At 38.0% G+C, this 25,654-nt stretch overlaps 1 protein-coding gene across 2 annotated transcripts in view; it reads right to left on the reverse strand.

The window, feature by feature from the left end:
* The window catches only part of pspc1 (paraspeckle component 1), a 40,237-nt gene extending 15,052 nt beyond the window's left edge, over positions 1-25,185 (reverse strand). The window contains exons 1-8 of one of the 2 annotated variants that reach the window (XM_026932254.3): positions 24,681-25,185; positions 19,544-19,845; positions 19,339-19,434; positions 19,002-19,198; positions 18,826-18,910; positions 18,368-18,473; positions 2,924-2,981; positions 2,043-2,188 (exon numbers count right to left, since the gene is read on the reverse strand). In XM_026932254.3, coding sequence (XP_026788055.1) covers positions 2,043-2,188; positions 2,924-2,981; positions 18,368-18,473; positions 18,826-18,910; positions 19,002-19,198; positions 19,339-19,434; positions 19,544-19,845; positions 24,681-25,052 — 1,362 coding nt within the window. In that variant the 5' untranslated portion in view covers positions 25,053-25,185. The remainder of the gene's footprint in view (positions 1-2,042; positions 2,189-2,923; positions 2,982-18,367; positions 18,474-18,825; positions 18,911-19,001; positions 19,199-19,338; positions 19,435-19,543; positions 19,846-24,680) is intronic. The other variant, XM_026932255.3, reaches the window with a different exon arrangement.
* Between the last annotated feature and the right edge of the window lie 469 nt (positions 25,186-25,654).

The following is a 25,654-nucleotide window of genomic DNA, read 5'->3' on the forward strand; positions in this document are numbered from 1 at the left end:
GAATGTCACAACGTAGAATTCCCCCAAGTTGACATGATGAAAAGCAGCCCCGTCCAGGTACCAACAAAAAAGAGACAAATACAAATTAGTGTGCATAAAAATGAAAATGTACGAGACAAAACTGCAGATACGCTTCTAACTGGTACAATTATCATATAACAAAGACTAACGCATACAATTAAAAGGTCAATAACATGCCAGAAAAATTAACAGAGCAAAATAATGTATCAGAACAATCTAACCACCCTGAACCCCCCAAAAATATCTTAGATAAATTAAAGAGAATTGGTTACTTTTCTGGAATGTTAGATGACCACTGAAAATGAAAGTCACTATATAATAAAATTCTGCAATAGAAGAACAACAAAAACTGTACAGTTTTATCTAGGCTTATGGTAATCCTATCTATCTGATGCAAAGCATAAAACAAATCAACTTCAAATGTGGAGGCAATTAATATATTACAAGTGTGCTTTCCACAGAAAGAGTGAGAGAGAGGAAAACATGTAGAGTGACTAAATACTTTTACTAGGTCCTATTCACATAAACTAAAAAACCAGTAGTTCATGGCTCATGTCATGTTTGTATTGCATGTCTGAATTTTTATATGCAATAATTAGAGAAATAGTGGCACGTGAAATAGTAGACAATGTGACTCCAATGGTCATAATGTGGTCCTCTTTGTTGGTACTTTGCGCTTACACAGTCTCTGAATGTGGAATACGTTGATATTCGTATTTTAGCGAAATGTAGCAGTATGTGAATCTGGGAATTTTCACCTTTTGGCAGTAATAAGGTGTGAACTCACCGGTGGCATTTATAGTATTATTATTGGATTAATATTATTGTTGCAATACACCACTTATGTTGCACCAGCAGCAGAAACATCTAAACAAGTGATGGTTACTGCGAAGAATAAGTTCTCCGAACATCAGGCTAAAGTGATAATTCAACAGAGGTTTGTGTTGGTGTAAGACTTCGATGAGTACTTGTAGGTACCCAAAAAAGAGAAAAGCATTTAAGGTTTGAAAATAAAACCCGTGACCAAGTATCATTCCTCATAAGCTGAAATTTGGAATAACAATGCGATTTGAATATGTACAGTCTACACACTTATTGGCATCGTTGGTAAAGTTGGTAATTATTGGCACCCCTGGATATTGTGCAACATCCCTTTGGCTACATAACAGCACTCAATCTTCTACAAAAGATTGAGATTGGAGAGTACTGAGCAAGGAATCTGGGACTCCTTAATAGGGAATCGCTCCAGATCCTCCAAGGTCCTAGATACTCTTCCACTTGCCACAATGGTTTTCAAGGAGAAACAAAAACAAAAAAACGTTTTTTTGCTGGCACAGAGGTGATGTCTAACTGTAGACTTCGAGAGTTGAGATTCCTGGGGAAAATTTACCTCCTCCCTATGCAAGGGGGGAAAAAAAATACACCCTTCCAGACATGTTCATTACAACGTAGAAATGAGCATTTTTTCAGGCTTGCAGTTAGTTTTATAACCATTGCATTTTTTATGAAGGTCAACACACTTTTCGCATTTCATTTGTGCTTTTTCTAATCATCCCTATGTTGATGAATATCTAAATAAATAAAAATAAATAAAGGGAATTCGGCCTTTGTGTCACCTCATATTTATAACTTATGTTTATATATATTTTTACCCCTCCTTAACGAGAGTGCCAATAATTCTGGAGTTGGCTGTAGTATTAACCTTATTTCAGACCAAAAACTATGGTGAGATATTTTCAAGAACTAATAAGTTTAGTTTGATAAGGATTACATAATGAATTTGATTAAATGACTGTTATAAAAGCAACAGCTCTATCCTGGTTCTTTTAATTTATTTATATACATTTTATTTAATTTTTTTGCATGTTACGCAGTAACAAAATTTGTAAAATATTTTATATTGTTTTAGATGAATGTCTTTTACAGCATTTCTTTGTAGACTGTTGAAAGTGCCATTAGTTTTAGTTAAGGATGTCATTTCACAAAACAGTAAGTAGCAAATAATAGCACTGATACGTTACCATATTTCCGTTATCTTGAATGAGAGGTGCCCCCATATTTGATGATCCCTCTGGCCCCATGGCTCCACCCCGGCCTGACATGCCCATGCCCATCATTTGAGCAGGGCCCTGGTTACCGCTAACAGCAGCGGCAGGATTAAAAGAATCTACACAAGACAATGCATGACCAATATTAACTAAGACATGTTTCCACCCACCTTGGCACTAATCTGAGCAATGCAGGCTATTTTATGTGCAGGACCATGTTTCTCTAAGAAGAAAACAGGTGCTATATGAAATTCCTACAACTAACTTGCCCTCCAATAAAAGTACATGCTATTCATGAACTGCCACAAGTAAAAGGAAGTCAAGAAAATGGAAAAAAGAACAATTATTTTCAAGATTTGATGAAGATTAAAAAAAAAAAAGGCAGTTTCTGTAAAATTGAAAGAAAGCAAGCATCAGTTGACCTATTCCATAATGCACAAAACATATCTACTAGTAAATGGTCAGTGTGATTACACATACAAAAAATACGTAAAGAAAAGCTGGTCTGGTGCCACAAAAAAAATGGGGAAAGATAAAGATCCAAAGATGAAGACTATATTTAACCTATAGGTCAACTGCAAGGAATTACTAAGAAATATTTACTGTTTCCCAGAAATTGTGTCTGGGTCAAGTCAAAGTACTTTAGGGTAAAAAAAAAAAAGGGTAACATTTGTTATCTCTCACTCATGCAACTATAACACACATAGACAAGCACTCCTCAGATCACAAGTCACAGTATGGCTGCATGTACATCAAGGATTACACAAAACTATGTTTCAACACAGAAAGTAGAAGTGATGTATAGGACTAACCACACATTTGGTTCAAAACTGGGCTGAGACTTATGACCATACCTCCCATATTAACGGCTCCACGGGCACCCATTTCACTCATTCTCATATCCTGTTCTCTCTGAAAGTGAAGAAAAGTTATGAAACCGTAAGCCGCATGTTAAAAAAGATAATTTGTGGACGTGTAAGTTTTAATTCAGCGCATAGGACAGTATCCTTGTTTTTTTTTTTTTACCATTATTGAGCCTCATTTATCAAGCTAGATATGAACAGATTTGTTCGTAAATTGTTTGTAGGAGCATAAGGCATTAATGAAAGAAATATTAAATATAAAAAAAGAAAGTAAGCAAACATAAATCTATAATTAAGACATATAAGACAATGCAATTATTCAGTTAAGACAGTGTATGAGCTGGTTTTTCTTTTAATGCTGTGCAACACTTTATTATTGCCAGCACTAAGTGACTGATAAGTGATCGATCTGATACGTTTCAAGGTGCAATGTGCTGTACACTCCCCTAGTGTGCATTCATCGAGCTTCCCTATGACACTCACATGCCCTACTGCTTTTCCAAAATAGCAATGCGAGGGCATACTGGCATTCTGTCTGAGAGTCACAGGGACACTGCTCTGAATAAAAAAAAAGCAGCTTTCCTGCGTTATGTGATTGGTGTCCACGGTCACCTGCATACAGTAGACTTTTTTTTTTACTCTCCATTCTGATGTCAAATCATTTTCTTTTCACCTCATGTAATCTAATTCACCTGATCTGAAATTTGGCTCCAGATTTTGGCTTTTTTTTTTTTTTAAGGGATTTTTTTACTTTTAAATGATACATATGCTTATTGGCATAGGCGTGAGTCAAAATAACTTTCGATTCAACCTCGGAGAAAGCCTTTTTTTTTTTTTTTTTTTTTTTTTTTTTTGCCATTCAGTCATCATCATTTCAGCCTTATGAACTTTGCCTTTTATGGAGTTTTGTTCACATCACCAAATGCACATCAGGCTTGGTGTGCACACGGCTGGTAATTTACGAGTGATTGATATTCAGCAACATTCGCATTCAAGTACGAATAAAATCAGCATTTTCGAAACTTTTGTAAAGCCAGTGGATGTTTTTAGTTCAGTTTGGCTTATGCAAACATTTACACACAACTTTAATAAAAGTTGATAAATGAGGCCCATTGTCATTAACTACAACAGTGCCTACACTGTAGGTAAGTAAAATTTGAATTTATATATTAAAAGAGCCCTTTCAGTTTTCAGTAACAGCTTTATTACAAACTATTTAGTTGCCTGCTACTTCAGTTTTAAAAGTTCCAAATGCAAGGTTGCATACATATTTTGCATCACATGCTTTTAAAAAATAATATAAAATAATTAAACATTAAGAAATGTTAGACAACCAATTTAAAAAGTACAAATTATATTAAGCTGTATGTGGTATATTTATAGCTGTGATAACTGTAAAAACTTTACAGAAGAATGAACAAAATGACAAGTACATTAATGTGAAATCAAAAATATGTTAGTAGGTAACGTTAATAAAGTTAATGAATTTATTAACTTTATTAATGTTACTAATGTAATGTCTTGTACTTTTTCGTGAGTTAAAAAATTACTTAATAAAAAGTAGCATCCTCACTCACTCATGCACACAACAAATTAAAATAAAAAATTTTTATAAATGAGTGGAAAAACATAGTGTACTACATGATGCTATTAAATGTTGAGCAAGAACAGCTGACCTTGCTTTTGAAACTAGATGAAAAGAGGAAATGAGCTAAGTGATTTTGTATTTAATATGCTTGTTACTATTACTAAGCACTTGCCCTTCTTAATATACGAGATTACAAGACAAGACTATACAAGGGGTGGACAAAATGAACAGCATGAATAATCGGCATCATCAAAGAGGAACAGCACCTGTAGTTCTATGCTCACTTACAGGGATGGACAGACACTTTACAGGATATTCACTAAATGCCCCACAAGTTTAGCCAGAGATACCCACAGACACCTCTGTTAACCAGTCTCAACAAAAGCTTCACAAAACTTCACAGCCAATTATACCTTCATTCCATAATGTTTATCGCCAAATGTATGATGGGAGATCCATAATGGTATGGGGTTTGTAACTAAATCATTAGACCAAGTATTGCTTTGCATGGTCATATAACGCCCAATAAACACTAAGCGATATTACAGGACAAGATGATTCCTATGGTGCAAATACTCTTTCCACATGATGTTCCTATAGATCATAAAAACAAGCCAGCATGAAAACGGGCAGGTCTAAATTATCCTTAGGAGTGAATAATAGAAAGAATGTGTGTGCACGTGGTGGCTTTACGATGAACCAGGATAAAGCTCCCATAAATTCTCCCATAAAGCTTCACTTATTCAAATGGTCTGATCAAAACCAGGATGAAATCAAGCCCTTTCCTTGCCATACGCCTTGGCTGATTTGGGATTTTAAACAAGTAGCTTATACTATTGTTACAGTATCAACATGCATCAGAGAACAATGAAGCACTTTAGGTTTAAACATAGCTACATTCGAAAACTTGTTCAGGCTCTTAAACCTACTTGTCCACCAGGCAACTATTAATAAAAACTAATAGCCTCAGCCATGCGGGCTAGTGATTTGTCCACCCCTGACTTGTACGGTATGACAACATTCAAAGAAGAACTAAGGCTTTTCTGGAGACCTCCTTATTAGGTCCTAGGTGTTAATTTTTGTTATACATTTTGTCCAACCCCTGTATGTTTAAATAAATAAATGTAAGGATATTAAAATGGTAAACTCAGTCCGTATGAGCACATTTTGGAACAAATGAGAGAACATTTTCATTCCTAAATGAACAAAAGGTATGATGAATGTTTGCGTTGAAAAAGGTGACGATATGAGTGTAAAAAAAAAAAAAAAAAAAAAAAAAGGGACAATCACCTTGGCATCCATAAATACAGGCAGTCATCTCATTCCCATAAACAGATATGTACACACACGCGCACGCTCGTCCACACACTCACACTCACCTCTTATTAGCATATTTGTGCCACATACCAATATAATTTAACATTAGAACCAATTTGCCTTCTCTGGCCAACAATAAATTCCTGGCATGGTACTGCATGTAACAATGTAAATAAAATTTCTCTTGAGTGTGACTAAGCTATAACTCAAACAAAAAAGGTTATTTAAAAATGATCATTTCAAAACAATCATGATCATAAAATTCATTTATGTAATATTTGTTCATAATTTATAATTCATTCATAATATAATTGTCTATCATTAAAATTAAACCACTGTCAAAATTGTGCATGTGCACACACCCCATCCCTCAAAAAAAACTACATGTAGTTATATAAAAGTAATAATATATATATATTAGAATAATTATATTATTTATACAAGCAAAGTATTTATATAAAACCAAATTAGAAATATATTCATGAAATATATTTCTAATATAAGTATAAAGGTATAAGGGTGGGTGAGAGAGGGAGAGAGAGGAGAGAGAGAGAGGAGAGAGGCTGACTGCTGGTCTTCTGCCTTTTGTAGGAGAGGTTAGACACACCCAGTGTTCACATATTTGCTACCTCCCACAATTCTACATGAAGTTTATGCACAACAAAACAAAAACAAATAACGGGATTACAGTTAAACAGCCGTCTGTCTGTATGTCTAAGTGAATAAATGCGTGAATAAATACATATATAAGTAACTAACTGAATAACAAAAACAAACAATCAGAAAAGATTCACGTGCACACAAACTCAAGTAGGGTAAAATACTTTTAAATAAAATTTGTTTACTTTATGTACACTATATGTGGATACCTGACCATCACACCCATGTGAGCCTTCACCAAAGTCTGCACAGAGTCCTGACCTTTGTACCCAACCTCACTAATGCTCTTGTGGCTGAATGGGGGGCAGGGGTTTTGGAATGCGATGCTCAACAAGCACACACTGTATTGGTGTGATGGTCAGGTGTCCATTTTAGATACAAATTATAAAGTATTGTAGATTAAAAAAATTAAATTAAAATAGTTACATTTCTAAAGCCAAATATTGGCATAATTTTATCTGCTGTTGCTATTTTAATAACACACGCTGCTCACACACGTGCACAACACACACACAAATTCAGAGAGAGAGAGAGAGAGGGAGAGAGAGAGAGAGATGGCAGTCCCTGTAGATCTTCTGCCTCTTGGAAATTTAACAAGAAAAAAGAAAATCACATTATTTTTGAACATCAAATGGATTTCACACACAACATACATGTTAAATAAGAAAGTCTGACCATTTTAGAATGTTTTCTTGAAAATTCAAATGCCAATCTATTTCAGGATATAGCTAGTGTAAAAACCTTGTAACTATTCAGCAGGAAAATGTGGATTGAATGGCTCCAGTCTTTACACCTACAGTTGTCAGCATGTCTAATGTGCTTGAAGACTGTTAACATAGACTACTGGGCCTGAAGTACTGAAGTACTGGGCCTTAACCAATGAGACCCTAAATTAACTAATATGGTACAGAAGAAAAATGGCATGACACATGGCTCTAAACCACTTCACAGTACTTATGACATTGCTGCATTGTGCAGTGCAAGTCACATCATTAAAATCATTTACAAAGTTCAGTCAGCTGAAGAATTATTGCCACCCTTATTAAAATGCATAATAAGTGACTGTTGGATCATATACATATAGGGACCCTGTATAGTTTATATTTTAACACAATATCATCTCAAACTTAACTTAAGCAGTGGAATTTTTTCTGCCAAATATTTCAAAATGACCATCAGCTCCCCTATTAATATTGGGTGAAGCCTCCTTTGTAGAGAGCAACAGCACAAAATATTTTCCTGTACTTGTAAAGGGATCTTGGACTCCATCATTTAAATTTACTTTATACACCGATCAGCCGTAACATTAAAACCACTGACAGGTGATATGACTAACCTTGATAATCTTGTTACAATATAACATGTTGTATATTAGGCAGCAAGTGAACAGTCAGTTCTCAAAGTTGATGTGTTGGAAGCAGGAAAAAGCGTAAGGATCTGAAAGACTTTGACAAGGGCCAAATTCTGATGGCTAGAGGACTGGGTCAGTGCAGCTTTAAAATGGCAGGTCTTGTGGGGTGTTCCTGGTATGCAGTTGTTAGCACCTACCAAAAGTGGTCCAAAGAAGGACAACCAGTGAACCGGCGACAGGGACATGGGCGCCCAAGGCTCACTGATGCAAGTAGTGTGCGAAGGCTAGCACATCTGGTCCGATCCCACAGAAGAGCTACTGTAGGAGAAACAGCTAAAAATGTTCACGCTGGCTTTGGTAGAAAGGTGTCAGAACACACAGAGCATTGCAGCTTGCTGTGTGCCCATGCTGACCCCCGTATACCTCCGAAAGTGCCTACAATGGGCACATCAGCATCAGAACTGGACCATGAAGCAATGGAAGAAGGTGGCCTGGTCTAATGAATCACATTTTCTTTTACATCATGTGGATGGCCGGGTGCACGTGCATCGCTTACCTGGGGAAAAGAAGGCATCAGGATGCACTATGGGAAGAAGGCAAACCTACGGAGGCAGGGTGATGCTCTACGCAATGTTCTGCTGGGAAACCTTGGGTCCTGGCATTCATGTGGATGTTACTTTGACACATACCACCTACCTAAACATTGCTGCAGAACAAATGCACCCCTTCATGGCAACGGTATTCCCTAATGGCAGTGGCCTCTGTCAGCATGATAACGCACCCTGCCACACTGCAAAAATTATTCAGGAATGGTTTGAGGAACATGACAAAGGGTTCAAGGTGTTGACTTGGCCTCCAAATTCCCCCGATCTCAATCCAATTGAGCATCTGTGGCATGTGCTGGATGAAAAAGTCTGATCCATGGAGGCCCCATCTCGCCACTTACAGGACTTAAAGGACTTAAAGCTGCTCATGTCTTGGTGCCAGATACCACAGCACACCTTCAGAGGTCTTGTGGAGTCCATGCGTCGACAGGTCAGAGCAGTTCTGGCAGCACAAGGGGGACCTACATAAAATTAGGCAGGTGATTTTAATGTTATGGCTGAATGGTGTATTTATTAGTTTGCTTGTGTCAAGTTTCCAATATTGTTATAATCCACTTTAATCTACAATTAGTTTTGTGCTCATGCAACCATTTCTAAATTAACTGAACCACCCAACCAGTAAAGGCCACAGAAAACACCCCCTCAACTTGAAATTTCAACTCGTCAACACTGGGTAGTCTTCTCAACTACCAGATCCTTCCCTGTTTAGAGTGACATCAAATGAACATGGCCAAGCACACTGTGAATAGTGTAAAGTACCCCTTCTCTACTTTTAAATTAGTTTAGAGCAGTTTTGGCTTTAGCTCTATTAATACACAGACACACTGGTTAAATCCATAATACTGACCATACTAGTCGCTGTTTTGAGAAAGTAATCATCAACGGTAGAGTTATTACTCGTATTACTCGTATTGTCTGCTGTTGTTGCTGAACTGAAATTTCAGTCCAAAATGTTGCATGAAAGTTCACTACAGTAGAACAGTACAAGTAGCCACTCAGGCCTGTAACTCCAAATGTGTAATTAAAGTAGCCTTGACACATTTTCATAGAGGTGTCCATGTTTCTTTCTACTTTGCATGTCAAATATGCCTAAGTGGAAACCTGACATCATTATACCTTGCAAATTACCGCCACAAACGCAGTATATGTGTAGAATCATTACATGTTCAAAGAGCCTTTAACTTTGTGAAAAAGTCTTCTGCCAACCTAGTTTTGCACAAAAATATGCTGCTACTTGGGGGAATCCACAATGCCGTCAGTCTTTGAGAGACCCTGGACCACTAGCCACAAAAGTTCTCAAGTATGTTTTTTTTTTTTTTTTTTTTTCTTTCCATTAGAGCAAAGTAGTTTCTCTATATGTAAAAACTCATACATCTTAGCCCATTCTCTTTAAGGGTGTCAATAACTCTGGAAACAACAGATAAAATTTATGTTCATATTGTGTTGAATTAATTCTAACATTAACACACTAAAATATGCACTTGTTTGATATAAGTATATTGCCTGGATATAAAATTTCACTAAAAGGTTGTGAGGTTGTGCCTATATTTCACAATTAACTAAAAAGTTGAAATAGTTTTTAATGTATAAAAATGATGTCATGTTCAAACAAACACAGAAGCCTAGAAAAGTATAATTAGTTGAGAACATGGCACAATAAAACCTCAAAAAGGTAATATTTAAGGTTTAAAGCAGAGTATGTGCATGTTCTTGAAGCCAGTTTTTCCAATGGCCAGAAAGAGATCCTATAAAGCTTCTCATGCATCCATAATTTCAGCAAAATAACATTCCTAATAAGGATCATTTGTTAAGCAAGTATAAGCAGGATCACTTTTTCCATTAAAAGAACACACAGCAGGTTTTCGACATTACAAAGTAACAAGACAATTCCCTATTAAATATGCAGTTTATATATATATATATATATATATATTCCTTGCATGGATTCCACAAGATGTTGGAAACATTCCTTTGAGATTCTGGTCCATGTTGACATGATTGCATCACGCAATTCCTGCAGACTTTTCAGGTGCACTTTCATGCTGCAAGTCTCCCGTTTCACCACATCCCAAAGGTGTGAATTGAATTCAGATCCGGTGACTGGGAAGGCCAATGAAGAACATTAAACTCATTGTCATGTTCATGAATTCAGCTTGAGACTACTTCAGCGACAACGCTTTCTGTTCTTGGATGACAGAAGTGGAACCTGTCTTCTGCTGTTGTAGCCCATCAGCCTCAAGGTCCTATGCGCTGTGCATTCTGTAATGCTTTTCTGCTCATTACAATTGTACAGAGTGGTTATCCGAGTTACTGTAGCCTTTCTGTCAACTTGAACCTCTCTGGCCATTCTCCGTTGACCTCTCTCAACAAGGTGTTTCTGTCCGACGAACTGCTGCTCACTGGATGTTTCTTCCTTTACTGTACCACTCTGCAAAGTGTGCCTAAAAACACTGTTGTGGGTGTAAATCCCAGGAGACCAGAAGTTATAGAAATACTCAAACACGCCTGTCTGGCACCAACAAAAACGCCACGGTCCAAATCACTGAGGTCACATTTTTCCCCCCGTTCTGATGGTTGATGTGAACATTCACTGAAGCTGCTGGCCTGTATGTGCACGATTTTATGCATTGCACTGCTGCCACACAATTGGCTGATTAGATAATTGCATGAATGAGTAGATGTGCAGGTGTTCATCTACATGAACACCTGTGTACACACACCTGTGTACACACACACACACACACACACACACACACACATATAAACTTTAGATAAGAAGAGAAGCACTTAAAATCAATTGTAAATCACAGATACTGTGTTCATGATTTGGCAATATGACGAAAACAAAATTTGAATGTAGGAAAACCATTATTTACTTCTGTACTGAAAATGTATTGCATTATGGTGCAAAAATGACAATACATATCAAATCGTAACATTTTTATATCATTACACCCCTAACTATCACTATCTCCCATCATTAGTGTGTTTACAGGCATTCCAGAAAAACTGACTTGATTTGTTACAGTCACTGGGAACTTATGCCTAAACTTGATGTTGCATGATGTTTATAACTTTGATACGTCTCAGGGTTTTTAATTTACCTAAACAAAAATAGTACTGCTGTCATCTGTGTGTGAGGCTGGCAGCAGTGGCTACATGTGAATCATCACTATGCTTAGTCTAATGCTGTTATTATACTTGCTATTAAGTATGGATACACAAGATATTCTGCATTCATAGAGTGCAGAAAAAAAATTACCCTGAAAATTTACCCTGAAAATTACCCTGAAAAGTGTTACATCACCTACATAAATTGTGGGGAATGCAACACTCCAAACAATGCATGGCAGCCATTGGGCTAGACAAAAGAAATATGAAATATGCTCTCAAGCATCATGATGAGACGTTTCTGCAGTAATCTCAATATACACAATATCACTGCCTCCCCAAATCCCACCATCCTCACTGGAAGTAGCCACAAAAGATATTCTGACTGGAAGGTGTATGTTGGCTCTGACCTGCTCCCTAGTGGACAGGGCTTTTAAGCCTCCAGATGTAAAAAGGTTCACAGGTGAGTATATGAAGAATGTCACGTGTATAGCTATACTTGCCATATATTTTAATTAACAAACACACAAGGCGCTGGGGCAGTTATGGACATTTAGTCAAAAAAAATTTTTTGACAGGCTTTAAGACATTGAATTTCTACAGTTTAATGAGAGTATGAAAACTGAATTATGTCAGTAAAGGCTTGATAAAGTAAGGTAATCAAGTAAACTACTCGATACTAGCTTTACCATATGGACCAATATTATCTGTTCGTTATCATCAAATTGGCACTTGCTTTAGTGGTAATTTCCTTACTGTGTGGGCCCTATAACACAAAACAGTAACTACTACAAAAATTAAGCCAAAATGAAGTCAGAAACCTTTCCATCTTTAATGATCTTGATCCCAACAAAATACATGAGAAAACATATCAATTATTAGAGAAAATAAGTGAAAATAAAAGACACTGGTTGCATAAGTGTACAATCCCTTTTATAATGAGGGTGCACCTACATTCAGAGTTGACCCAACACATTCAAAGTCATGTCAAAATCAAGATAAGTAGCATGTAGCTGCCATTAATGAAAGTGAGTCTGGTTAACCCCAAATAAAAATCAACTGTTTGTGGTTGCATTACCTGGATTGCCACGGTCCACGAGGAGCTGACAAACACCTGGGGACTCATTGTTGAAAGTTACCAATCAAGAGAAGGGTATAAAACAATATCAATGGCAATGTATACATCATTGAGTGCCGTGAAGATCATCAAAAGTGGAGAAAATGTAGAACCACAGGAACATTGCTAGGATCAAGCTGACCTTCAAAATTTGATGACAGGACAAGGAGAAAAATTATCAGGGAGGCTTCCAAGAGCAACATTAAATAAGCTGCATTACAGCAACACTAAAGAATCTGCAAAATCTTCCGGCAGGTAGTAGTCACTCCATGCATACGACAGTCTCCCATATTCTGCAATATTCTGACAAGAAAAAGCCAAGAACATCCAAGCCTGTCTAAATTTTGCCTAAATAAATAGAAATTGTATTATTATTATTATTATTAAAATCATCTTACATCATGTCTTATGGACTAATGAGCCAAAGGTTGAAGTTTTTGGCCTTAATACTAAGACCGGATATGTTTGGCACAAAAACAACACATCATCCAAAGAACAGCATAATTATGATCAGGGTGGCAGCATCAAGCTTTGGGGCTCTAGTAAATATAGCTAAAATAATAACTAGCTCCAAATATCAAGCTATTTTGGTACAAAATTTGCTGGCTAATGGTAGACAGCTTAAGACAGGGAATTTCACCTTCCAGAATGATAACGACCCAAAGCTAACACTGAAGCCAAACAATAGCTTTGGAAAAGGAAGATCAAAGTCGTGAAATGGCCCAGTCAGAGCCTAGATCTCTTTCCCAAAGAAAACCCATGGAATGATTCAAAGAGGGCAGCGCACAGGAATCTGTCAGTGTGAAGGAACGTTTTTGCAAGGAATGGAGAGATAAAATGACAAACTTGGTCTTATTCACAAAGACTTACTGCCGTAATAAACGCAAACGCTCCCCCTCTCAGATCATTACTTTGTATCCTGCGCCCTCACCCTCCCTGTCCTACCTGTCGCCAACTATTCATACCTCTCCCCTACTCGCTGCAAACTCCACACTCTTGCTCCTTCCTTCATAGCTTTCAGTACCCTATCAACCCTTCCTGACCCTGACTCCTTTTCCTCTCTACTGCTTAAATAAGCCTCCAACACTTTCCCTTCTTCACATTATTCATCCATGGACCTTCTCTGCCCTCTGTCTTCCATACCTAGGAAGTCTTCTGACCCTGTTCCTGGACTGTCAGCTATGTTGTGCAGCAATCAAAAATAATTAATAGCAGCCGAGAGAAAGTGGACAATTCCAAACTCCTCTCGTACTGCTCTTTACTGTCCAAGTTCTCATTATCAGCAACTACCAGACATTATCACTTCTCTCTTTTCATTCTAAAATCCTTGAACGCACTGTCTACAATTAACAGGCTCTCTATCCCCCAGAATAATCTCCTAACCAGTCTGGCTTCAATGGTCCACAAAAACTGTCCTTGTGGCCAATAGTGAGAAATTACATGTTGCTAGATCAGCCAAACTGTCATCATTCCTCACCGTCCTCGACCTTTCAGCAGCCTTCAACAGACTCGATCACAAGACTCTCTTGTCCATCCTCATGAGTCTCGGAACTCATGACACAGCATGGCAATAGTTTGCTTCTTACCTGGAGGCCGGACTAATGCGACGGTCCTCACAGGTCTGCCCCATGCACTATCCAACCTCTGCAGCAAATACAGAATGCAGCTGCACCAAGTTCTCCCACATTATCCCATTGCTATGCTCCCTTCACTGGCTTACTGTAGCTGCCTGCATCAGATTTAAAACCATAAGGAACTCCTCACCCCCTGCTCTGCACCACACTCCCTCCAAGCCTCTAGCACTGCTTGACTGGACCCACCATCTCTCGGAACATGGACAACATGCATCGAGTCTCTTCTCTGTCATGGCACCCAGGTGGCGGTAAGAACTTTCCCAGGCTGCCCCAACAGCAGAGTCTCTGGCTAAAGACCTACCTCTTTACCAAGCACTTAAATTAGCACTTTGCTATTTAAAAAAAAAAAAAATCTTGTGTTTTTTTTCCATTCTTTACTAACCTCCCCAATAGGTTTTTTGACTGATGGTACTCTTAGTCCTTGACCTAGTGAACTAGCATGAGGATGTGTTTTGATAAACTACAAAACACTTCTGTAACTCACTATGGATGAGGGCATATGCCAAATGCTATAAATGCAATGTAAATGCATTTTACAAGAGTCCTACCAAAATGTATTAGGGAATGGTGTGTTCCGGGGCATTAATCAGTTTCCCTAACAATTATCTTTTTGCCTTCTCTTTTATTTGTTTAAGATCATATTAAATATGGAAAACTTTCTGAAAATGCTATTTTGGGTTCTGGCTTTACATCATAAAACCTGCAATTTCAATAAGGGTGTGCAGACTCTATATACACCGAATATTTGAAATCTATTAGCTAATCATGTGGCAGCAGCACATTGCAAAAAATCATGCAGATACAAGTCAAGAGCTTCAGTTAATGTTCACATCAAACACCAGAATGGGGAAAAAGTGTGATCTCTGTTACTTTCACCGTGGCATCATTGTCAGTGTCGGATGGGCTAGTTTGAGTATTTCAAACAATGCTTATCATATGGGATTTTCACACAAAACAGTCTCCAGAGTTTACACAGAAGAGTGCAAAAAACATAAAACATCCTGTGAGTGGAGGGTCTGCAGGCTGAAACACCTTGTTGATGAGAGAGATCAGAGGAGAAAGACCAGACTGGTCTGAGCTGACCAGAAGTCTATAGTAACTCAAATAAGCACTCTTTACAACTATGGTGAGCAGAAAAGCATCTCAGAACACACAACACATCAAACCTTCAGGTGGGTGGGCTACAACAGCAGAAGACCACATCAGGTTCCACTCTTGTCTGCCAAGAACAGAAATCTGAAGCTATCATGGGCACAGATTCACTGAAACTGGATAGTTTTATACCCAGTGTAGTCTACTGCTGTTGTAGCCCCTCCACTTCAATGTTCAATGTCTTGTACATGCTGAGATGCTGTTCTGCTTGCCATGGTTGTACAGAGTGATAAGTTATTATATCCTTCCTGGAAGTTCGAACCAATTTTCCTCTGGTATATCTTATCTTCGTTTTCACCCACAGAATTGTTGCTCACTCAATGTTTTTTTGTTTTTCACACCATTCTGTGTAAACTCTAGAGACTGTTGCGTGTGAAATTCCCAGGAGATCAGCGGTTTCTGAAATACTCAAACCAGCCCATCTGACACCAACATCCATGTCACGATTACAATCACAGAGATCACACTTTTTCTTTAATCTGATGCTTGATGTGAACATTAACTGAAGCTCTTGACCTGTATCCGCATGATTTTATCCACTGTACTGCTGCCACATGACTGGCTGATTAGATAACTGCATAAATGAGCAGGTGTACAAGTGTTCCTCTTTAAGTGGATGGTGAGTGTATAGAAAGGTCAAACATGATGAAGGATGGCAATAAATTTTATTTTTATAAAAGTTCATATGTCTGTAAAGGCTGTCTATGAAATAGACATACATTCATAATAAGGGTCTATATAGGTGTAGACCAATTCTATGGTAGGTGTGTATGGAGTTATATGACACTACTACTAAACCTGATGTTAAAACACAAGCATGACACAGTTAAGTTATACCAGATGTTCAGCAATGACTGGCAACATATTCAAGTACTGCAACTTTAGAAGTCAGGCTTCAGACTTCATGGGTGCACCAGGTAAGGTATTTTTAGGAGCCACACCAAAGCTATTTCAAATAAATGCTCAACTAAAACAAATGTGGCTACAAGCCATCATAGTGGTTTAAGCATTACTTTCCTAAATAGTGCCCTGGCAAAGATGCCGATTCGGCTCTAGGATAAATTACATATGTTGACCTCCTGTCTGACATATTCATTCTCCATTTCTTAAGTTACAGACAAAAATTTGAAAAACATTCATTCAATAACCTTTGGCAGTTCTGAATCATCTGAGACAAGGTATATACAAAATTTGTATGTGTAGCAATCAGACTGTGTTAAAAGTTTATGTAATAATATAAAAGTTAACAACAATAGGAATAGGAAAAGGCAGTGGCATACGAACAGCAATGTTTTATTTAATGTCAACTTAATATTCACTTATTCACTTCATTAATACTCACTTATAAACAGGGCCTATAAACCTGGCGTCTGTAGGGATTGTAAAGTTAGATTTAATACCTTTTAAGACTTTTAGAATTCCATTTTTTATGTAATTTAAGGATATGATTTCCAAAATACAACAACCCTCCCCCCCCTGGTATTTAACACCTATAAAGAAAGCCTTGACTGCTGCAGAAAAGGCTAGCAGCTATCTACTCCAACACCCTGTCCTAAATGCACAACATACAAGCAAGCTACAACAACAACAGATAGTGCACCTTTTTTGATGGATGCCCAGTTTCTTTTTTTTTTTTTTGTGCTTGAACTGTTGCCCCTCAAAATCTGATGATGAGAAACTATAGTGGAGAAAATTTGGGAGCTATGAGACATTTCCTCTAAATGTTAAAAAGACATTAACAGAAAAGAAACAAGTGGTACCACAGCTTTTGTATAAGAATCATACAGCCAATAGCGTATGCAATACTTATGTAGTGTATTACTAGCATGCTCCATATTATAATTATTACAGTTCCTTAACCATGTACACTAGGAAAAGTTTGGACACACCAGAATACATATTTTTCACTCTCAATGATATTTCGATAAAGGCTCGTGATGCCCAAGAAAAATACTGTTATGAAATTATATAACTGATTATTTTATATATATATATATAAATATATAAATATATATATATATATATATATATATATATATATATATATATATATATATATATAACTGATTATTTTATATATATATATATATATATATATATATATATATATATATATATATATATATATATATATAACTGATTATTTTATATATATATATATATATATATATATATATATATATATACACACACATACATACACACACACACACACACACAAATAACATATGAGCTAATGGGTGTTTCAGGACAAGTGAATACCGTATTTATGCAACTGATGGCTAACTGGACTACTGTTAGGTAATTTGCAGATTTAACAATAGCTCACCAATTTTTGCATTTTATCTCTCAAGATAACTACACAGCAGATACTACATTTGAATGCTATGCGGTACTACATGTCAATAATTACTGGTGGGAGAAGGTATTAATACCATTTTAAACACATCTTACACTAGATTCAGTGTGAGCACCACAGCAGCACAGCTTCTAATGCACGATGTATGCACTAATGCTATGTTACCTTTTACACCCCAAAGTGCAACACATGTTCATAATCTGACGGTCACAAAGACCACTTTCACTTTATATTTATTAACCCAGCAGAAGAAATAACTGCTCTGGGGTAACTGAAAACTGTCACAGAGCACAAAAGGTGCCAAGTCTTTTTAGTGTAAAAGGAAGGCCCCAATGATTAAAACAGGACTGTGTTGGAAGCAGCAACACTGTGGTGCTAGTTTAACATGCTTAATGCTTCTATTGTAAATTGGGCTTCATCTTGCGCATACCAGGAATCCCTTTGATTATATATAGAGGAAGTATGTTTAGCTGGCATCACCCCTGGTGTCAGGTCTCTGAACACCGGTTGTTTTAGAAAATGGAGAATGTTCGGTACTCACGCTATCCATAAAGCCAGGTTTAAAACCATCAGGCTGACGTCTCATTTCGTCCTGGTCTCTGTGGCGCATCATTTCCTCCTCACGTCTCCGCCTCTCTTCCTCATGTCTAAAAATCCACAGCAGAAATTCAGAAAGTATTCAGGATCATCATGATAAACTAGAATTGACAGAAAACCAGTGCGATACAGACTGTAACATTCTGTCTCCTTCAACTCATAAGGTAATTCATCAAGACCCGAGTGGGCTGAATCGATTGTTAGAGAAGGGAAAACATCAAGAGTGCAGACTGAAACTCCTATCATAACATATTAATAGAAATTCAGATTTGAAATATTACTTAGTACATCTGTTATTAATTTTATATATGAACATCATTAAAAGGTTTGAATAACTCTGAAGATTATTGTAATTTAATAATAAATTTGCAATTGCTTGTTACTAGGAAGTCTAATGTGTACCTCATCTCCATCTGTTTGCGCTTTTGGAGTTCCTGGTTTCTCAGTTCCTCCAGTCGGCGCAACTCTTCTTGACGTCGCATGAGATCTGGGGTAAAAATCCACCAAAATGCATCACTGTGTGTTATCTTGCAACACTAACTTAATAGGTGAGAGTCAAATTTCAACTGCAGCATTACCTTGTCTCATCATCATGAGCTGGTGCTCGTGCCTTGCTGTCTCCATCTCAGCCTCCAGTTTCTCCTTGGCCTCTTGGATATTCCTGTTCACCTGCTCCCGCTGCTGTTTCTCCATCTCATCAAGCGCCTTCCAACGTGACGAGTACTCAAACTCAAAGGTGCCTGGCTGGGCAAAGCGTGGAGGCTGCTCCCTTTCCCTACATGCAAGGCAGGTTTAGTAAGGGTTTGTAGCAATGATGATAAGTCCCTTATTTATTTGCCTGTTGTCATCTGCTCCATAAGCTAACATTAGATATACAACAAACATTTTGTATATTTCATTCTTCCAGCAACATACTTGTGATACTGTGCTGACTTTTGCAGTAATTTTTCTGAAAGACCATCTTCATCATCAAACTGCTCTGTTGGTTCAACAATAACTGGCCGCGGAGACCTGAAAAAACAAATCAGAAAAAGAGAAGGGTATTCCAAGTGATATTTTGACACCACCACATGATAACACCAAGAAATTAAAAGGATTATCCGAATCTAAAAGGACTTACGTAGTAAGTAAAAGGGCTCCATCAGCACAACGGTCAAGAGCCTTTCGTGCAGCAGGCTTATTGGCAAACTCCACAACGCCTTTACCTGTGGGTCTGCCACGATCATCTACCACCACAACTGCCCTCTCCACGGGCCCAAACTGTGAAAATGCCTGCTCCAGGAGCTCATTGGTAACAACTGGTGAAAGGTTTCGAACCGTGAGAGCAGCTCCATGTGTGGCAAACCGGATGCGAATTGGCCTGTTCCGCAACACTGTTCCATCCAACTCTGCTTTGGCAATCTCTGCTAATGTCCTTGTTTCCTTTAAAAAAGAAAAAAAAAGGAAATAATGCACATGCCGGACAGACTGATGAGCTCAGGAGAAATGCTGCCTGTTACACAAACATACATAACACATTAGCTCAATTTTTTTCAGATTGGCTGTGTTCTCATTTATTCTTCAAGATAAACATTTTAGATGCCTCACTTCCTAAACTGCTCATCTACTGTTGACATTGTTAGAAGACTACGTCAATGGGAGAATAAGCAAATTTGGATTACCAAGAGCTGGAATTTTGTGTAAAGTTGTTTTAGAAAGACCGGCCATGAGAAACTACCTGCAAAATAACCCTTGGATTCCTGGCAACCAGTCCCTTCCAGAGAGAATTATCTAAGAGATTGGGGATAAGCTCAATCATCTCAGCTGCACACAGGCCAACATCAAAGTGCAATGTGCAGTGATGCTCAGTTCCCCAAATTTACTCGGAGCAATTATCTGCACTAATACTACAATAAGAAGACCAGAGATAGGCAGTCTCCAGTAGAGAATGTGAATTACATGAAACCACATGAGGTGTTAGGGCAGAAAAATACTGTGTTCAACTTAACTTAGAAGTGGGGAAATTAGAGCTTGGAATTGCTGTGTGTCTAAGCTACAAAATTGGAAAACATATGGACATCTCCATGAAAGCCTGTCTTTGGTTTACACTGACTGAGCACCAAGACCTAATAAACTAGCAACAAGCTAGCCAGCTAACATTAGTGATATGACTGATAACTTTCATGATGTATATCCCTTAAAACAGCAGACTGTACAGTTAGTGTTACAGATTTTTAAAAAAAATAATCTGACTATTTTTAGATTGCTATAAAGCAAATAGTACTATAATCTTTCAATCAAAGCATAGCTGGGCCATATCAGCCAAGAAACAAACTCAAATACCCAGAAGCTCAAAGGCAAACAAAGATGTACCCGTAACAATCCAAACAGCACTATAGGCATGGCAATTAAATTATAATAAAATCTGCACGAAGGATTATATTTATCATCAAATCATGCTAATTAATACACTTGTTGACCAACTAGTTCACTTTTTTTTTTTTTTTTTTTTAGATCATTCCTTAACCACGGAAGCACTGTTCAAATGTTTCCAGCATCTATCAAGAAGATGTGCCTAGCTAGTCAATGAGTTTTCAACAAACTGAGGGTTCAAGTCATTATGTTGGGAAGCTACTGTTGTTATAAACTGTCATGACAGGCATACACCAACCAGCCAACCAATAAACCAATAACTTCAAAACCACCTGCCTAATATTGTGTAGGTGCCCCTTGAGCCTTCAAAACAGCTCTGACCCCTCTGACTGGCATGGACTCCACAAGACCTCTGAAGGTATCTGGTACCAGGACATTAGCAGCAGATCCTTTGAGTCCTGTAACTTGCGAGATGGGACCTCCATGGATCAAACTTGTTTGTCCAGCACATCCCAAAAATGCTCGATCGGATTGAGATCTGGGGAATTTGGAGGCCAAGTGAACACCCTGAACTCTTTGTCAGGTTCCTCAACCCATTCCTGAATAATTTTTGCAGTGTGGCAGGGCACATTATCCTGCTGAAAGTGGCCACTGCCATTAGGGAATACTGCTACCATGAAGGGGTGTACTTGGTCTGCAACAATGTTTAGTTATGTGGTACGTGTCAAAGTAGCATCCACAGGAATGCTAGGACCCAACCCAAAGTTTCCCAGCAGATCATTGCTCAGAGCATCACACTGCCTCTGCAGGCTTGCCTTCTTCCCATAGTGTATCCTGGGGTCATTTCTTCTCCAGGTAAGCGACGCACACGCACCAGGCCGTCGATATGATGTAAAAGAACACTTGGTTCATCAGACCAGGCTACCTTCTTCCACTGCTCCATGGTTCAGTTCTGGTTCCATATGTGGACAGGGGTCAGCATGGGCACTCTGACCGGTCTATGGCCACACAGCCCCATACGCAGCAAGCTGCAATGCACTGTGTGCTATAACACCTTTCTATCATAGCCAGCATTAACACGCACCATTACACCACCTCCTCCAGCCTGGACTGTTGACACAAGGCAGGTTAGGTTCATGCTGTTGGCACCAAATTCTGACCCTACAATCTGTGATCCTTAGCAGAACTTGAGATTCATCAGAACTTGAGATTCTTCAACTATGTTTTTCAAGTCTTCAACTGGCCAGTTTTAGTGGGCCTGTGCCCACTGCAGCCTCAGGTTTCTGTTCTTGGATGACAGAAGTGGAACCCTATGTGGTCCTTTGCTGTTGTAGCCCATCCACCTCAAGGTTCAACATGTTGTGCATGCTGAGATGCATTTCTGCTCACCACAACTGTACAGAGTGTTTATACGAGTTACTGTAGCCTTTCAATCAGCTCGAACCAGTCTGGCCATTCTCCATTGACCTCTCTCAAGGTGTTTCCACAAAGCTGCCGCTCACTGAATGCTTTTTCTTTACTGCACCATTCTGAGTGATTTCTAGAGACTGTTGTGGATGAATATCCCAGATGATCAGCAGTTATATAAATACTTAAACAAGCCCATCTGGCACCAACAATCATGCCACGGTCAAAATCACTGAGATCACATTTTTCCCCCCGTTCTGATGGTTGGTGTGAACATTAACTGAAGCTGCTGGCCTGTATCTGCATGATTTTACACATTGCACTGCTGCCACACAATTGGCTGATTAGACAACTTCATGAATGAATAGGTTTACAAGAGTATTCAAATTTATTATTTTCTGTTTTATTAGCTGGTATTGGTAAATTATTTAAAAATATGCTTATTTAATGCTTCAATATCTGCTTACATGTTTAAAGATGTATGTTTACTTTAGATGTCAATAGCAGAGTAGGGCAAAAATTAATAAAATCACTGTGGAGAACAATGAAAGCACTGTAATGAACGCTGAATAGATTGGTTAAATGACTGCATTATCACATTTTGGCTTCTCGTACATCTGTAATTCATTGGTTAACTGTACATGGGCCTCGAGAGAGTTGAAATTAGACTACGACTAATTTTATCCAAATGCTGTTGTTTGCTGCTATCCAACCCTTTCTCCTTTCAAGTCACTTTAAAACAAGTCATAAAATCCACAATAAAACAGTCTTTTTAGACTCGCACTGTGTGTATGTGAACAAACCTAACAACTAACCGTCAACATGGCAGAGTAATCTCATAATACAGTGCGACGTGACATCGTTAATTAAGCTCTACGGTACTGTAACTGGAAAAAGTGGAATCTGAGCATCTGTACGTTACTACCATGGCCGTACCTTAGGACATCAAGGACTGAACCACAGTACTTTTGGAAGGTTTTGTATGGTCTTTCTCACATACCATCTCCAGGTGTCACTTTCAATACTATACATTAAAACTTCACAGACCCAATAAGAAGGGATGACCTCAGACTGGGACACATTTGTCCATAGACTTAATCACCCATTATGTTTAAGTGCTATGAGGTGCTGTGCTATATGTGATATATCATGTATATATGAGAATATACATGATATATGAGGGTGATTGACAGTTTGTAAAAGGAAAATCTCAGGGTTTTTTTTCTTTTTTTGTTACCACTGCTAGCCAAATCAGCTTGCTATAAATTAAATACTTTAATGTCAGTTCAATTTTAACTAACTGTTTTAACTAGACTACTAAACTAAAATTTAACTGGAGTCAAAGCAGTTTATGAAAAAATGAAAGGAGAACCGAAATTAGAAAATAGATGTACTACAGATTCGGCATTGTGATACATTAACTAAAACACATTTCTACTAGGGCTGTACAATATATCGAAATTATCTAAATATTGCAAATGTAAATATCGCGATATGCATATCGCAAGGGCTTGCGATAGGAAAATCTCAGGGTTTTTTTCTTTTTTTACCACTGCTAGCCAAATCAGCTTGCTATAAATTAAATACTCTAATGTCAGTTCAATTTTAACTTGCGATAATTGAATGATTTTATTACTTTAAAAAGTTACGAAAAGTTCTAGGGTGAGGCAGATAAAGAACGCTTTCTTTTCCTCAAAAGAACATGAAACATTTAAGATGGTTATGTCATTTTCAGTTTTTAAATAATATATATATAAAAATTCATTTTACACACTTATAGCATTATCATGCAGCGTGTCATATTATTTAACAAGTTGTCATATTTTTCTTCAATATCATGCAGCCCTAATTTCTACAATGTGAACCTCACTATTATTTTGATCCTAATTACTACCCCATGTGTGTGTCAGTGAATCTGCCTGATCATTATCATAGCTATTCTTTATTCACAACAAAATGTGTATTAAAACAAGACCCCTGTTTAATAATAATAACAATTAAAAAACTTTTTAGAGAAAGTGGCTTGCTTTAATAATGGTTTGTTAACAATGTAGGGCCTATATGACATTACTTTTAAATATTACAGTATATTTTTGCAATGATGCAGGTGTGTATAGAGTGTGTAAGTTGATGTAACTCATCTGGTTATAAATTAGCATATGAAGTTATTTACAAATGAACCTGTCTACTTTCTCCAGTACTGTTTGTGAGGTACTGCAAAGCAAGCTAACGTTTAAGTTATTTCTAATGAATCTAGACAGCTTCTGTAGCTAGAAAAAAATAACATGACTGGATTTGTTAGCTAGCTGACCACATCAGATGAAACGAAACAGCCACATCAGCTACGTAAATCTGAATAAATTAGAGTTACATGGCTGTTCATTTTCATTTCAGCTTCTGTTAAAGTCTAATCTGTGTGTTCGTGCTGATTATCCAAATTTAATTACCAAAGCACATATAGCTAGCTATGGCGGTTAAAAAGACGGCTGTGTGTTTACCAGTCGAATGAATCCGAATCCTCGGTCTCTGTTGATGAATACTTCATTAGCCTCGCCATATTTGGCGAACAGCTTTCTGAAGTCTTCCTCCGTAATGTCAGTAGGAAGATTGCCGACAAACAGTCTGCACCTCTGTGTAAATGTTTTCTCTCCCGGTTTCCTGAAACTCTTCAGGTCCAGAGTCATTTCCCGAGGCTCGCTGCTGCCTTCTGCTTCTGGCTGAGGGCTTGTGACTTTAGGCGATGGCGTCGCTCCCTCCATCTTCTGCACGCGCTCCGTGGACGGAGAGTCCGGGTTGCGATTCGGATTTTGAGGCTTCGGAGATGGAGAACTGTTCTGAATGTTTACATGCTTAAGGTTTCGGTTTGCCATTTCAACTGCAGTCTATTATGGTAAATATAAGCCACTTTATGACTGCCTACAATAACAACAATTAACCTGTCTCTTCTTCCTGTCTAACGTTACAATGGCAACGGCCGAGCTGCTCTCAACTGCGCTTGCGCAGACTTTCAAACAAATTCCCTATTTCCGGTCTTCTAACAGTGGAGGGTTCAAACTATGGCGCCATCTACAGGAAAGACGGATAACATGTCTGTATGCTCGATCACCAAGTGACATTTTACATTCATTCTTCTCCAGTAACCGCTTTATCCTGAGCAGGATCTCGATGTACTGTCTTGTGCTGTGCACTTTATGTATAAATTTATGTAGTCCCTTGTAGTTCTGTGTTTGTCTTATGTAGCACCTGAAATGACAATAAACTCCACTTGACTTGACTTGACTTGATTGATCCAATCCCAGGAACACTGGACACACTGTCAAATGTGTGTGAATGGTATACGTAGAGGCTATTTACACTAGTCAAGCTGCCTACCTGCATGTTTTTGGACAGTGGAACCCAGAGAGCCCGGAGGAGATCCACATGAACACAGGGAGAACCTGCAAAATCCCACACAGACAGTAACCTGAGCTCA

This window comes from Pangasianodon hypophthalmus, chromosome 26, assembly GCF_027358585.1.
Source record: "Pangasianodon hypophthalmus isolate fPanHyp1 chromosome 26, fPanHyp1.pri, whole genome shotgun sequence".
Classification (NCBI taxonomy): Eukaryota; Metazoa; Chordata; class Actinopteri; order Siluriformes; family Pangasiidae; genus Pangasianodon; species Pangasianodon hypophthalmus.